Genomic DNA, 16,912 nt, shown 5'->3' on the forward strand with positions numbered 1-16,912 from the left:
AGACCAGGACTATAGTCATTACATCAGCAAATCCAAAGACAGCAAGAAAAGAGCAGAAGCAAGAATTAAATGTTCACAATTTTAAGTTATCAAATCAACATATAAAATAACTCTAAGCTCAGATGGCATGCAGCCTGTGTCCTTTTGAGTTCAGACTGATAGAGATCCTTGATGGAGCCAAAAGCTTGCTCTGAAAGGAAAGCTACCGGAGCGGATTAATCTGTTTTTGGAAGGCATCGGCTGTTGATCAACTTCCTCATATTTCAAGTCTATTATTCCAGCAGGGAGAGCTAGTGTTCTCTCTCTCCCTTTCTCTCTCCTCCCATTCTGACCCAGTCCCCCAATAATCTTTTATTGCACTAACACATTTTTAAAAAACGAACTCCTGTGTACATTTAGGGTGAATGTGATGAGGGGATCTACTCCTCATCAGAAAGGTAATTAAAGTTTATAGGAACAGCCAAAGTCTACAGCAAATCCCTCCACTAATGAGGAAACCAGGAGTCTGACTTTCAAACAAACACTCCTGTTAATCTTTTCAAAGCGAGTCAGACATGTGGGCAGGGAAAACGTTGTAAACTGACAGTAGTTCTGGGGCTGCCCTTCCTTGGCCACTCTCTAGCTCATTCTCAAGCCAGGCCACACCTCATTCCACAGGGTTCATCCCTGCCTGCTTGCGGGGCCATCTGTGAGCAAGCCCTGTGTCACTTGTTTTTGCTTACACAGAGAGCTGTGACACATTTGAGAGTTAACAGGAAGCTTGACTCCATTTTTCCAGTTAGATTTATATAGTCTAGGGAGAAGCCGAGGTAGGAGGAAAAGCATTAGGCAAATACAATCAATTTGTTGTCATCTGATGCAATGCTCTGGACACAAATAAATGACTCTGCCCATTATTCCTCTTGCTTCATCTGCCCTGAGACAAAAAGGTGAATCTACTGGAAAAATGAATGAAAGGTCACCCTGTTTCATAGCAGTGTCTGGATATGCTCTGCCAGTCTGTTCCAACTACTACATGGTAATGTGGTGATGGTACCAAGTTACTGGAATCCTGAGTGAGTCCCTGATTTGTCATGGCTGTAAGTACTGGAATGATGTTACAGTCTCAGCTGTTGGGGAAAAATAATTCTTTCACTGTGGGCAGAATATCTGAAAGATCCTGAAACACTGCCTGCGATGATTCTTCTATCTATACAGTAGCAATGTCATTCCCCAAAAGACCATCCATTTGGTCAAATTATCATTTTTACACACATTTTGATAATAAAACAACTTAAGTTCTCTAGATATGTTCAAGTTCAAGTGTTCTGTTCAAATGCTTGTTTTCATTTTTGTGTCTGTTCTAACAGCCCTTATTACGACCCATCAGTCATGAACAAGTCACCTACTGGGTCATAGCTTATCTGTCCTTTTGGCAGGCCTGGTGCCCCCTTATTCAGTAGCAGTATGGGCAGAGATGGTCATAGGGAGCTTTTTAAGAATAGGAAATCTGGAATTAGGAGATTCAGGTATTTTAGTTGGAAATGTTTCCCCATCCATCGGGCTAAATATTTGCCATGACAGATCAAGTCTCTACTCTGCAGCTTGACACGGATGAAAGCAGCCCCACTCCAGGGCCCCTCCCACTGCCCCCAAAGGATTAAACAACCTGAGCAGATAATGGCTGCCTTAAAAGGATCTTTTGCATGACTCAGATTAATGCATGCTGTCTGTCGCCCAGGTTGGCAGCTAAACATTAATTTTTTTTTTTTTTTTAAAAGAAGAAAAGAAAAGTAAACCTCCAGATGACAACTCTTTTCAGACAAGGTGTGGAGTCTGTCTGCAAAGGACAGGGAGAGAGACAGACAGTGTCCATGTCCCCAGTGCAGAAGGAAGCCCAGGTGGGGCTGGGGGCTGGGAGAGGGGCAACACACAGAGCTGTCAGGTGAGATTAAAAGGTAAAGCAGCCACAGAGCAGTGTCAAGTTCTCAAAGCTGTCGGTCTGGGCAGCCACTTTCTTTTATGTACCCCAGCCCCCTCCTGCCCCCAGGTTTATGACAACACTTTTTAGTCTGTGCTCCAGGCTTGATTTCTCAGAGGGAGTTCTGCCAAGTTGAAGAGTGTCTCCCAGGCTGTTCTCTGCCACTGGTGAAGGCTTGCCTGGAATTCTCCAGTCCTCCCTCCAGGACGGCAGAGCATCATTACAGAGTGCTAGAATGGGATGTGGTTTTTATCCATGTCCTAATCCCATGCCACAAAGCATCTGTCCTTACTCCTCGGGTGATGGAATCCATGTTATTTAGAAGCATAGTATGATTATAGATTTGGGAATACACATGGTATATATTCTTTTTTAAAAAGCCACCCTTACTTCTGAACACTGGGCAGCTGGAGGAGCTGACCTTGAGGATTCTTGGACTATAGGTACAGATCTTGGGTGGTAATCAAGTCAGAAGGGACAGACCAGCAGCAAGGATATTTCTAAGGGAAGCAGTGATTGTTTCAGATGTAGACTATAATCAGTGGGCACAGCAGTTCTGTTGAGAAGAACCAGTAAAAGCTGACAGGGGCCTTTGGAATCAAGTTCTGTTCCCAAGAGATAGGTTTTTAGAAAAAAGCTGAACAGACGGCACTCAACTCCTTAGACCAGCAGTGAAAATATTGGCATTAATGGCCCAAAAGAATGTGAAAACAATACCTAGGTTGGCTTTCCTGCTTTACTGTAGCATCAAGGAACATCTGAAGGCAGTGGTTCTCAGATGGGGGCAGTTTTGCTGCCCTGTGGACATTTGGCAATGTTTGGAGACATTTTTGAGTGTCACACTTAGGGGAGGTTCCCTAACATTTCATTCTAGGTGCCACTGGCACCTAGAATCCAAGGGTGCTGCTAAATATTCTACAGCACATAGCACCCAGCACCCCTCCCCTGCCCCAACAAAGAATTATTTGACCCAAATGTCAATAGTGCTGTTATTGAGTAGCTCTGAGGAGACATTTATATGAAGCACTAAGAAGCAGTTAAGGCATCTGGTGAGATTTCAAGTAATCACACTTGTTTGGAAAACAGAAGTTCCCAACATTCAAAATGGCAGACGTGACTCCTTTGCCTGACCCTGTAATCTGCTATAATCTGATCCCAAGAGCTAAAAAGCAAAACCCATCACCCTCCCCTGGTTCCAACACACATGCAAGTGTGTTTGCAGGCCTCATAATGCTTAAGTTCTCTGAAATATTTCCACAGTTTGGTCCAGCTCCAATTTCAAAGCCCCAAATAGTAAGTTTCTTCTTTTGCTTTCAACAAAGGAATTTTTCTCTGTAACTCTGATTTCCCTGCCCACAAGCAAAGGTGAGTGCCAAGCCTAAAGGGCTTGTAAGTTAAATGACTAATATTTAATGAGCTCATATTAACAACAGTTATGCTAACCATGACACCTGAGCTTTTCACTGTGCCCCTCTAACCTTGGTCTGAATAGCTCTTACTCGAGAATACCTCATTTGGGGTACATTTGCTTCCTATCCTGCATGTGCCCCATCGTGTCATTCATGGGACCTATGAAAACTCACCACCACCAGATAGACCAGTTCCATCAGCCCACAGTCCAGTTGGAATAATGAGTTCTGAAAGATGGCCACTTTAGCTTTACAGGTTAACCCTTTAGCTACCATTCTTTCCCGACAAACATGAACAACCCCCAGTGCCCAAGGAATCAAATTCTCCAAGCCACTTCTGTCTCCATATTCATAGTCCCTGTCTTTCAGTATCAAGAAAAATCACTGCATACTTGTCAGGTATGGTGGCACCCATCTGTAATCCCAGCAGCTCAGGAGGCTGAGGCAGGAGGATGGCAAGTTCAAAGCCAGCCTCAGCAACTTAGCAAGTCCCAACACAACTTAGTGAGAACCTTGTCTCAATCAATCAATTGAGGGTGTGGTTCAATCCCTGGTCCAAAAAAAAAAAAAAAGAAAGAATCTATGCATGGGCAAGGGATTTAGAGCAGAGATAGGCAACTCTGTCATTATGTCATGTTTTAGTCAATTAATAATGGTCTGCCAACCCCCTTTATGCCACCTCCTCTAGCCTCCCAAACCTTCCACCACAGCTGTGCTGTAAATATTTTCAGAAGACTTACTTGAGAGTCGACTGGAAAGTTCTGCAGAGAGGCTTGTCATGCCACTGGCACGTCCAGGTGATATAGGCGTTGCTGGGTGTACAGAAGGAGAGGCGATCGACCCCAGGTATTGGTAGGACTGATCGTAGGACCATGGTGGGGACGGCTGGATCTGCCTTGTATCTGTAGGGAATCAGGGAGGCAGGTTAGAGTTGTGTGGGGTGGGATTTAAAAATAAAATTACTTTATAAGAAACGAGCAACCTTTGTTTAAATATATTATAATTCATGCAGTTTGTTCACCAGTGTTCAGTATGCCTACTTGACTCCAAGAATCTGCCCATTATATGCTTTTTCCCTTAGAAGATGCTGAGGTACAGATACTGAAATATATTTGATTTTTGTCAGACAACTCTTCCTTCCAAAGGTTTTATTTAATCACACTAATAATGACAAGGGAGTCGATTATGCTTTTGAGTGTTCTGTTCAAACTGTTGGAGTACTGGACCTACAATACCTGCTGACTTCAGGTATGGGCCACTCGGTGGCCCTTTGAAGCTTCACCAATAATTAGTTACCATTATTGGAAACATTTTACATTAAACTCAGGTGATCACCTGTCTATCAGTATTCAGTAAGCAAAAGGGATGTGGAGTTTGGCAACTTTTTGTACCTTTGACAAAAATATTCCATGGGCTTGTGTTTTCCATGTAGGTGGATGATCTTCCAAGAACGACAGAGAAGATCTGGCTGAGGAACTGGCAGTGGCTCTAATGACCTGTTCACAAACCCAGCAGTGGCATTGGCTCTGTCAACCCAGGCAGCCTGCTGCTTTTCCAGACTTGAAGTTTGCAACATTTGAAGGGCAGATTTTTTTAGTAAGTATTTTATAGATTGCCATTATAATAAGAGACTTGAGACAGAGAAGGGACAATAGTCTGACTTCAAAGGATTTAGACAAAATGGATTTTATCAGTTTCCCTGTAGCACACAGAAGACTCTTAGTTTTCCAAAGCATCACATTGTTTGCAGAAGAAAAGGTGAGGGGGTGGGGCCTCTGTGCTTAGGCAAAATATGCAAGGAAATTTAAGTCAGATGCTGTTCCCTACTACAGGACAGTTTTACATTTCTTTAGGGTTAAACATTTATTTTCTCTTTGTGTCCCATCTTTATTGTGGACAAAAATAACAGAAACTACATGACTCCCAAAGGTCTCTCCATAGTTAAAGCCTCATGACCTTGGGAGTTGCAATCCAGGAAGATCAGGCTTCTTTAGGAAAACACCAGGTTTAAGTTTTGTGAACCCTGTGTTATAATGAAATGAGTTATTCCTGCTCATTATGAAATATGTGGGTCTGCTCCTCCAGAGACTGCATTTCCAGCAAAGTTTATCTCTTTTTATGTTTATCTCTTTGAAGTTGCCACAGTGGACAACAGAATCAGACATTTGGAGACCCAAGTCTTCCTCCCCACTCTTTCCCTGATAGCCTTCCTCCCTCCCGCGTACTGATCCATTTCTCTCTTTTTTCCCCCCTCAAAAACATCTTAAGTTTTAAGTTTCAAAAACCTGGTAGTTTCTGGGCAAATATTTTTTAACTTGGAATCTTTCAAATCTAATAGTAAAGAGAGGTCTTCATTTTCCCCCCAAATTTGAGAGAACTTGAAGAGATGGAAGGAGTAAGAGAGCTGGTCCATATTAAACTCAGTGGAAAATAAATGTTGAACTGCAGTTGAAGCTCCTATTAATCTCATAGCTGGCAGTTTCTGTAGTTGAAGGCAAACAGATATAGTAGACTATTCAATATTTTCATGTTACTTGATGTATTTTGCTCCAAGTGGGAAAAAAAATCACATACTCAGATGTTTTCTATAAGATGCATTATGTTCTAGATACACACATTTACTAAGTGAATATATAGTACTCAAATATTCTAATCACTTAAAAAGCAAACAAAAGAGGTTTTATAATTGTCATAAAGCCCTCTGGGGTGTGAATTGCGGTATCGTAATTCACGCCTTGTTGTGTAGACAGCCTAGTACCCCTAAACCCATGTCTAAAACCACACTAAGCATAAAGCATTATGCCATGATTCATGCTCTGTCATGTTTTACTGTAGTGAAAAAGTTGTGCTAGGCTTTTCTAAACTCATAATTAAACCATGCAAACGTTGCATAATATTTCATAGCCTTTTAAAAATATGCTTTGGTAAAATGATCTTTATGATTAAAGTCCAAGTTCTGTGATTTCTTTTTTTAAACACAGGGTTACAGATTCAATATAATTTTACTTTACACCATAACTTGGCTTTCCAGGTTTCAGAGTAGGGGACAACACACAAAACCTGAAGCCACCCTCCCATCGGCTTCCATTCCTGTGATCACTGTGAATTGTGTGCTTGGGTTCATTGCCAGTGGTGGGCCAGAAGGTGGTGATGGTGAGCCTTTCCTTGCAGTTTTGGGTGTTTTCTTCTTCTACAAGTGTTCTTAATGAAAAAGAACAAAATGGGTGTGACAATAAGGAGCTTCCTGCATATAATTTACCAAAGTTACCATCTTTGCTCTGATGGGGCCCACATGAACAGGCAAGCATAGAAATGGCGGTGTCGTGGGCTGCCTGGAGCACTGGACTGACAGGCAGAAGTGGGCTTTGGGCCTGTCTGTGTGGTGAGCAATTAGGTGATCTTGGATTACTCATTTATGCTTTCTTATTCTTATCTCCCAAAGGATGTGATCTCTAAATCCCTTCTGATAGTAACAGAGCAGGATTCTTAAATACTGGGTATTTCTGGGCTTAACTTGTATGCAACTTGGGCTTGTTTGTTAAACAAAGCCAGGAAGAATCAGGTGGGGAATATGGGTTAAGGAATGGTCCTTGTAATCATAACTGTATATATTTGGGGAAGAGAAAATAGGGAGGGATAAGATGGAAGTTATCTAGAAAAGGCCATATGTTGAGGAAGAGAAGCACCAACAGTCATTCTCCAAAGCACAGGGCTACTTGTTCTTGAAGGGTTTCCTCCAAAAAGTCAATTCATCAAAAATCACACAAGTTCATTAAACATATACTATGTGGCAGGCATATGCTAATTTAGCTGACAATAGTGGTAAAACTAATATAGTTCTTACCCTACCACAACTTATGTCAGTGAAGATCTGAGGACTCTGTGGTGTTTGGAAACTTTTCTGTTGCATTAGTCATCATATTGAGAGTTGCTTCATCCATCCATCCATAGGTTTGGAAAGTTTTTCACTTGCTCATTCATTCATATTTCCACAAACATTTTGCTTTACTAGGGCCACTGTGTTGGAGACTCACTAATGAATGGGTTGTAGTCCTTGCTTCTAGGATTTACGGCCGTTGGGGGAATATAAGGGCTGTATCAAGGCTAACTGCTCTAAGTTAATTATCTAATTTGGACTTGCAAACAGCTATTCCCAAGGTAGAGGTAAGAAGTCCAATGGTATTTGTTAGGTGCTTATGTTCTGCTTGTGAGTGGAAAAGTCAAGGGAAAGTACAGAACTTAACTCTCAGATTCAGTCTGAATTCTGCCTTCACCATAAACCGTATGACTTTAAGCAAGTCATATTTTTTTTCTGCTCCATAGTTTTCTGACTTCAAATGTTGACAGTGAGGAATAAGTAAGATAAGCCATACATAAATCAAGTACCACAGTTTCTGACCATAGTTAATGCTCAATAAGTCTGAGTAATTATTATGATTATATTACTGAAAAGAAAAAGAAGCCTATACCAAGAGACATCTGATGTTTATTGGTAAGGCAACACACACATGCTGCAGGATGAGGCTCAGGTGACATTGCTTTATTCTGTGCTAAGGAGCTGGGCTCAGGAGATGAAATGGTGAAGGAATAAGGAAACTAGAAAGTTTCCATGAAAGTGGAGATGGCAAGAATTCAGTATTTTAAACTCATGTTTTCATTTTTTAAAATGTACTGGATTTGATTTGAAAATTTTAAGTTGAAGTCTTTCTGCACTGAGGTGTTTCAAGAATAGATAATGTTTTGATGCAGATTACATTTTATAATGGGACTGCTTTTATTTATTTTTATACAGTGATATTAAAATGTCTCGAGTCAATAATGACCCTATCAAATAATTAATGTCAAAATGTCCTGCTTCTCCAGTTTGAGCTCCAGATGTGAAGAGTCAGGATTGTCCTTCTTGTCTGTACAACAGAAAAAAGCTGAACAAACTGAATACCCATGACTTCTCTGGGATCTACTAGGGAAGTGGAGTTGCAGGGCAGGCTGCACCTCAAATCTTGAGAGGCAGGAAAATACAGAGAATCCCAGTGAGGGCTGCTTACCAACAGCAGAAGCTGCTGGACATGTAAACTGATGGGGACAATTGTGATAACATTGCCGGAAGCTGAAAACAGGGGAAGAAACTCCTGGGAGCTGTAGTCTTATCTGGGAATGGCATTTTTTGTTTTCCACTCATGAACTCTGCTATGTTCTCATGGAATCAATATAATAGTGGGCTACAGCTTAAGGAGCTTCAAGGCAGAGGCTATTTAAGGAGGAGGTTGTAGGGAAGCCCAATGATGATAAGGGAGACAAAAGCAAGGACAGTGGAGAGATTTGAATCCTTTGGCAGCTATAGCAGCAGTAAACATTAAAAACAGCTCAATTCCTGCCTAAACAAACATCAGAACTCACTCTAAAGGCCTCTTTGCTGAAGTTCCTACTGCCTGATAATTCATGTTCAACTTTCAAAAAAATTTCAAGAGAAAACACAAAAAAAAGTGTGAGAACCAGACTCAGATATGACACAAATTTTAGAATTTCCAGCAGGAAAATCAGCTATAATTAATAAGATGTTAAGGCTCTAATGGAAAAAGAAGATAACATACAAGAACAGATGGGCAGGAGATGGAAATTCTAAGAAAGACTCAAAAAGAGATGTTGGAAATGAAAAACACTAACAGAAACGAGGTACACCTTTTAGGGCTCATCAGTATCAGGGCTTGATTGAGGAAAGAATCAGTCAACTTGAAGATGTGTGATAGAAACTTCCCAGACTAAAAGATAAGGAGAAAAATGGAAGGGAAAATCCAGAACATGGAAGAACTGTGGGATAATGTTAAAAGGCATGACATGTACACCTGGAATGCCAGAAGGAGAAAAAAGAGAAAACACAGTAGGAGAAATATTTTTAAGTATTAATGGCTGAGAAATTTCCAAAATTAACGAAAGATCCAGGAAGCTCAGAAAACTCCAAACAAGTCAAACACCAAACCTACAACAATGCAGAAAGCAGAGAAGAGAGAATCTTTAAAGAAGCCGGGGCAGGGCAGGGGAATGACACTCGCCTAGGGAGGAACAAGGGTAAGAACTGCGCAGATTTTCCCCCAGAAACCATGCAAAGAGAGAGCCGAGTAAAATAACATGTTGAAAGATAAAGGCCACCAACCTAGAGTGCTGTGCCCAGCAAAATCATCTTTCTAATGTGAAAAAAATAAAGACATCCTCTGACACACAAAAATTGAAGTCATTCATTGCTGCAAGACACAAGAAATGTTAAAAGAAGTACCAAAAACTAGGCCCAAAAACTTAGATCTGCATGAAGAAAGGAAGAGCATCAGAGAAGGAATAAAATTAAGGTGAAATAAAATCTTATTTTTCTTATTGTTGTTTAGTTGAAAGATGACCCTGTTTAAAGTGACAACAGTTACACTACATTGGCAGTTGGAGCATGGGGATAAATGAATGAAAGTAATGCCAGACACGAAAGATGTGATAGAGTATGATTCGATGGTGAGCTTAGATTAATCATTCATGTGTTTTTCAAACTCTAGGGCAACCACTAAGGACGTTTTTTTAAAAAAAGTATATTTCATGATCACAGAGGAGATAAAATAGAATCATATAAATGTTTTTAAAACCAGAGAAGATAGAAAAGAGAGGGAAAGAAGAACCAGGTACAACAAATTTAAAAGTTATAAATATGGCAGGTATTTATCCAATTATGATAGTAACTAGTTTAAGTACGAATAGTCTAAACACCAGTTTAAAGACAGATTGTCAGACTGGGTTAAAAGTAAGAACCAACTATTCGTTGCCTCTAAGGGACTCACTTTAAATGTGGACTTGGGTAGGTTAAAAGTAAAGGGAAGGATAAAGATACACCATGCTAACACTAATCAAAAGAAATCCAGTGCAGCTATGTTAGTCATACACAAAACTGGCTGAAGGAGAAAAAGGGATGTTTTTAGTGATAAAGAAAATTAACATGATGATAACGGGGTGACCTCTCTAAGAAGAAATATTCCTTAACATGTGGGCCAAGAAACCTGAGGCAAAAACTGGTAGGACTAGAGGAGAACTACAAATTGTTGTAGTCAGAGGAGTCAGCACCCCTTTGAGTCTTTGATACATCAAGCGGGCAGAAAATGAGGACACTGTTGACCTGAAGAGCACTACCAACCAACTTGATCATCATGGACTGCTCAACAAGCAGCAGCAGAATATAATTTTAAGCTCACGTGTAAAATTAACCAAGACAGAGGCCCCCAAACACACCTTAAACTTAAAAGTACTGCAGTGTTACAAGGTATTTTCTTAGGCCACATGAATTTAAACTAAAAACAAACAAACAAAAAACCAGCTGGAAAATCCCCCCAATTTTGGAGATTAAACAACATACTTCTACATTACACAAAGCCAAATAAGAAGTCTTAGGAGAAATTAAAAAGTGTTTTGAACTAAATAAAAATAAACATTACAGTTTGTGGAATGCAGCAAAAGCAATGCTTGGAGGGAAATTTGTAGCACTGAATGTACATATTAAAAAAGAAAGCTCCAGAATCAGTAATCAAAGCTTCCACTTTAAAAAAACTAAAGAAAAAAAAAGAGCAATATAAACCTAAAGCAAGTAGAAGAAAAGTATTAAGAGAAAAATTAGTGAAAACAAATGTTTATTCTTTTAAAAGTTTAAAATGTCATGCCTCGTTCTGATGTTCTCCTCTGACCACGGAAGAGGACAGATAAGAGACATCTATCTATTGGTCTGACCACCTACTTCCAGGGTCTTTTCGATACCCACCCCTCAAGCTTGAGTTTCCAATAGAACCTGGTGAGCTGTGACACCTTCCCTCTGCCCGGGTGGGAAGTCGATGGGGCTCTGTTGCTCAGGTGATGAAGTTAAAAGAGCCCTTTGCCTGGCTGAATGGAAGTATCTCTAAGAGGCCAGCTCTTTCAGTCACCTCTCAGAGCCATTTATAAATAAATAGTAGTTTTGCATGTGATGGGGCTTGATCATCTATTTCTAAAAAACCAAAACTGCTTAGTGGACACATAAGCCCTTGTGGCCACTCTGGTTTTTTCCTTAGAGGATTTTTCCCCCTCTTGCAGTTTGGAAGAAGGCAGGGAAGTTCCCAGGGTGCCCTCCAAGTGCACCTCAGTCATGGGTAGCTGGTGTAATGCCCTCTTGGATGCCTCAGAACACACAACAGGATGTGACTCAGGACTCAGAGATGTGAGTCAGTTTCCAGGGTGATGTGTCAGGGCGAGCCCCGGTGGAGGCTTGCATCTCCTCATCTGGGACCCTTGGGAAGAAAGATCTGGGCTCCCCTACAAGCAAAAGTTGCCCCCAGAGGCTTCGCAGCTACCAGCAGAATTGTGATAGCTTTCAGGCCCAGGGGCTGGGTAATTCTCTGCGATAAAAGGGGCTTTTTCCTGAAAGGTCTACTGTCTTTGAGAGGCAGCATTTCCTCTGGCTTCTGTGCAAGGAGTAAAACTGCAACACAGCACAAGAACTAACAGTAGTGTCATCTCCAGGTTCCCCCAGGTAGCAGACACTGGATTAGCACCTTGTCACTGTATCAGTGCAGACCCGTGATAACATGAGTCAGTTCCCATCAGCTCTGGATCCTGGAAAAAAGGGAGGTTGTGAAAGAGCTCTGGGGTTTGCCAACCGTTTGTCTCTGGCTGGCTGCAGACATCTTGGTTAGTCATGTGTAGCTCAGATGCATTCATTGTTCCAGCGATTACTTTGAAGGGAAGCATCCAGACCAAGCCGGGACAGAGACCTGCCCGGGTATGCAGTGTTTCAAAGGCCTTCAGGGTTTGGAGGGATCCCTCCTCTCTGCCAAGCAGCGGGCCTGGGAGGTGGCAGGCTGCCTGGGAGAGAGAGGAAGGGAACTGTGTGGCTGTGTGGGCACCACACACTGCTTCCGGGACCTACATTCCTCACTGGGCCTGGAGAGGCTTCGTGGCTTTGTGGTCAGGGCCCTGTGAATCTGGAACGTTTGTTCCTAATATCAGGGCCACTCCCAACTCTGGTGGCTCACCCCGGAGTCCTTTTCCTCTCAAACCTCTGTTTCCTCATCTTTAAAAATGGGGGTAACCAGACTCACCTGCCTCACAGGTGTGAGAGTTAATTAATGTTTGTGGTGCAGCTTTGAGATCCACAGATGAAAGGCTCTCTATAAATGCAAAGTGCTATTCCTCATTAGAGTTGCCAGACAGTTCCCAGGGGAAACAGTTCAACCCTCACCACGAGGCCGCTCCCTCAGCCAGATCAGTCTGAGACGTGTCTGGAAAAGGGCTCTGTATTTAGGCAGAGTCCTCTCTGAGGAAGGGTTCAGGGATAAGTCACTGGCTTCAGGAAGAGACGGGTGTTTTTATAACTCGTCTCATTCTCTTTTGGCATTGTTTCCCTGAGGCAGAGGGAGAATGACCTTCGGTGCACTCAGTGGAGGGACCATGGCTCTGAGTACATGGAAGGCAGCTTCTGGTCTCCTCTGTGTCCTCACCTGCAGACAGATTATTTCCCTGTACTTTGTTAACTAAGTGTCCCTTGCAGACCTCTCATCCATAAGGATTTTCTGTACCCGCTTTCTGCTCCTGGGCCCTCCAAGTATACTTTCTAGACCTGAAGGAACCCTACAGGATACATTTCTGTGACACCGGAATAATATGTGGTGTATCTGAATTTTTCTGTGAGGACCCTATACTTTCCTCTACTCTTCCAAATTCCGAAATATGGAGGGTAAAAATGGCTTTTCCCTCCATCCATAGGTCCTTCTTAAGAACTTTTGCCTTCTTTTTTCCTTCTTTGAAATGGATGAGCCAGAAATATTGTGTGAAGGGCTGGGAAGTCCCGGCAGCCTCTGGCCCTCAGAATAGATTGAGGACCCCTGTTCACAGAAGACAAGTTACTGATGCCTAAAGTGGATGTGACAAGCAAGAGAGGCATGACATCTCCCAGGACTGCCTGTGACTAAAGAAACATGCTGTTCTGAAGGGACATTGCACATACGAGGGTGGCACATACCGTAGAGGGGTGAAGGCTTTGCTCGGATGGTCTAGGATGGGAGATGTCAGAACCAACCTGCAGTTCAGGATGGTGTGGAAGGCCGCATATTCTGGCCAGTCCTTGCTGTGTTCTGATGAGGAGATTCCTGGCATCCCCAGAGGGGCACCTGCAATCTCCTAAATAGATGGAGAAAGTGCTGTCCCTTGGGCAGACCATATTAAGCAATGCAACCAAGATTTTGTCCAGGATTTTGTAATGCTTTGGGTTTGCAGCAGACATGAAAAGAGGAGTTGTTGTCTTTGAAACTGCAGAGGCTGTGATACGCTAAGCCCCCCACCCCATGAGTTGTCAATGTTGGAGAACATGATGCTCTTGAGCCCAGCTCACAGTGAGATCTGGGTCCCTGCAGGTATCTGTCATGCCATTTGGCAGCTTGGCTTCCGCTGGGGGTCACCCCTCCATCTCTGCAGGCCCAGGTATCTGTGCTGAGTGTTGCCTCTGAGCCAAGAGCACCTTTGGTGGGGGAGACAGAGGGACACCCTGCCCACCAACTCAGCCATGGTGACCTCTGTGTGCCTCCCCTAGCAGCACTTTAACTTTGGTGCTTTTGTGATTTTGTCAAATGTCAGGGGTTTTTGAAAAATTCTAGAGTCACATGAAGGCCATAAAGCTTTCCTAAAGACTCTGTCATCTTCTGCTCCTGTGACCCAGGTCTTAATGCATCCATATTGGATTTTATACCAGAGACTCTGGTTTTAAGCAGCAAACTCTGAAGCACGACATCGTAATAAAATCAGAAGAAAAACCCATTTCATGGCGAAAGGGAAGAGAATGCTGGACAATACCAGCAAGAGAGAGGGCGAGGGAACAAGCTACTCCAGCTGTGCTTTGGTTTATGTGGACCCCAGACACTTCCAGGATTTGGGAACCTCATCTCTGAGCTTCCCCTCCATGGCCAAAGAACTTGAGCAAGGATACAGCAAACTGCTTTGCAGGCTGAGAGATCAGAGTGGAGACCCAGCTTGACCTCTCACTGTGTGCTGAGGCAAGTGGCTTATTCTTTGTGGACTCAGTTTCCCCACCTATAAAGAAGGGTGATTGCATCAGCCCTATGGAGAAGGTGATGCAGTCACCTTCATCAAAAGCCTCATCATTGTCAGTGCAGTTCCTTGTCCCTGGGAGGCAGGACACAGTCCTTTCTCCCTTGGCTAACAATGTCTGAAGAGCACGGCTCAGCCCACTGTCCAGCAGACTCCCTGTCCATGCCAGACGATTCTTCATGTGACAGAGGGGAGACGGGCTCCATCCCCTGGTGTCACCAGGAATGAGGCTTTCTTAGCCAGCCAGAGTTCCAAGGGGCAAAGCATGATTGCCCAGCTGATGAGTCTGCTGCGCTGCAGGGTAGCGCCTACACTGCTAGAACTTAATGGAAGCCCTTCCTCTTGCGGAGCAAAAGCGGCCACTTTGTAGAAGGTGACCACATCACAGACACATGGCAGGGTCGCACAGTCTCTGCCAGGAGAGGAATCTGAGAGCTGAGTCTGAGTCGTCAGTCAAGGATTCATTGTTCTTTGTCTTTTGAGGTGTGACTCACATCCAGTGGCAACCGATCTTTCTTTAAGAGCTTCCATTCCACACTCCCAACTCAGAAGAATTCTGACAAAGGAAAATAGAGTAACCCCAGCTCAAGCTGAAGCGCCTAGTCCCTTTGATAAATGCTTGTGGGTGAAACCAACTCATCATCTGCTTCCATGTTCTTTTCCTGTTCTGTGCATGCGACACAACTGTATGACTACTGTTCTTGTCACACTTGTCTCCTCCTTGTTTTACTCTTGCACACATCAGACCCGAGCTTCTAGAATAATTTTCTTGCTGTAAGAGCCAGGAGGCCAGAACCTTGGGGAGTTGCCCCGTGGGGGTGTCTAGCTCTGTATTCTGTACATTCTGTAGCTCCACCAGGCTCCTGCACACAAGTCTCTCCCCCTTTTAGAGAAGTCTCAGAAATGACCCATCTAGTGTCTGCCTGAAGAGAGGAGAGAGCACTGTGTGACTGCTGGCCATGCCGTTGCCTCCAATCTTTAGAAAACCTGGGGGAAACACTTTGGATGTTTGGAGAAAAGATTCTGTTTGTCTCTTTTAAATGACACTGCCATTCCAGTTGTCCTTTTTTATCTCTCCCTCTTCTGTACTAGAAATAATGAAAACCCAGGAAGTACGTTCTCTTCACGTAAGAAGGGGCCTGGTCCCCAACTGGAGACTATGCCATTCATATATCTGCTATCTGCTCTGTTGGTGACCTCAGAGAGAGAGCAGGATGTGCAACACTGAGCTCAGCATCCACCTTTATTTCTAAGACATGATGCCCTGTGGCCCCACCAATTCCAGCTATTTTCTTTCTATAGACAAATCTTTGAAGGAATAGTGTCTATTACGTTTCTTAAACACAAGGTTTCTCCATATGCAAAAGTCCCCTAAGAAAGAGCTCCTCTACGCGTCTCTTTATTTTTCTAAAAATTGCTGATCACTCAGATATTTGCCATCAAGAACAGAGTGAGGAAAAGGGGCCAAACTATTCTCTCATCTGGTTGCTCATTTCTGTGCAGGTTTTGAATTCTTGAGAATAATTGGACTTCTTAGGCTCTCAAACTCAGGGGAATCACCGTCAAATCCTTCTGCAGTACTAAGCAACTCCTTCTTCGAAGTTCTGCCGCTGCGATCCTGTCCCCTACCTTCATTGTGCTCTACACCAGGGGCATTTGTTCACTCAAGTTTGCAGCCATTTTGCACACCCCAAAGCACTGACCTTGATGTGAACTAATTGGGATTGCAACAGATTAACAACACAGGTTCCAAGGTGGAGTTTGCAGCATAAAGGAGACCTTTGAAGATAAGAGCCATTCGTGCTTTCATAAGCTCATCCCTGATGCTCTGAACAAAGGACATAAACTAATAAAGTCAGATTCATCTGGGGGCAATCTACACTCGCAGAGGAATATCACCCCATACTGATTCAGAAAGGCAAACGGAAATCTGCCAGAATTCTTTTAAACTCCAACACAGATCTCAATTTAAAAAATGACATACACACACAGGAAAACTTCTGGTAATAAGCAGACCTCTGATGATCTAAAGATCCACAGCTTCATTTATTGACTTAGAGAAAGTAAATGGCATTTCAAATACAACCTTCATACTTTAATAGATGAGGTCACCCTGAGAAAGATGATACCGCCCGGCAGTGGGAAACTTCTCTCTAGAGAGCTGCTTTGATTTACAAGGTCAAGGAAGTCTTTCTCATAGAAGCCATAGGTTTTTAGTGACTTGGACTAAAATGGAAGGATTTAAAAAGAAATTAAACATAGAGATGGAGATAGCCAACAATTACAAGGCTGTTGGTCAACAAAAGGGATGACCTATGGAGAACCGAGATTCGAGGGACCTAAAGAAGTCAAAATTGATTTATAGACACCCAAACAACTCACATTCGTTTTAGGCATTGAGATCCTGTGTGTGTTGACTAAATCCTTGTGAATTTCCCAGATGGGT

General features: G+C 42.9%; 1 protein-coding gene across 5 annotated transcripts in view; it reads right to left on the reverse strand.

Annotated features, from left to right (window-relative positions):
• Nucleotides 1-16,912, reverse strand: part of Runx1 (RUNX family transcription factor 1) — a 228,483-nt gene that overhangs the window by 6,291 nt on the left and 205,280 nt on the right. For all 5 annotated transcript variants that reach the window (XM_046439090.2, XM_046439087.2, XM_046439089.2 and 2 more), the window contains one exon: nucleotides 4,110-4,271. In XM_046439090.2, coding sequence (XP_046295046.1) covers nucleotides 4,110-4,271 — 162 coding nt within the window. The remainder of the gene's footprint in view (nucleotides 1-4,109; nucleotides 4,272-16,912) is intronic.

The sequence above is a fragment of the Marmota monax genome, unplaced genomic scaffold (assembly GCF_021218885.2).
Source record: "Marmota monax isolate L192 unplaced genomic scaffold, Marmota_monax_Labrador192_F-V1.1 WCK01_AAM20220418_F8-fsc00125, whole genome shotgun sequence".
Classification (NCBI taxonomy): Eukaryota; Metazoa; Chordata; class Mammalia; order Rodentia; family Sciuridae; genus Marmota; species Marmota monax.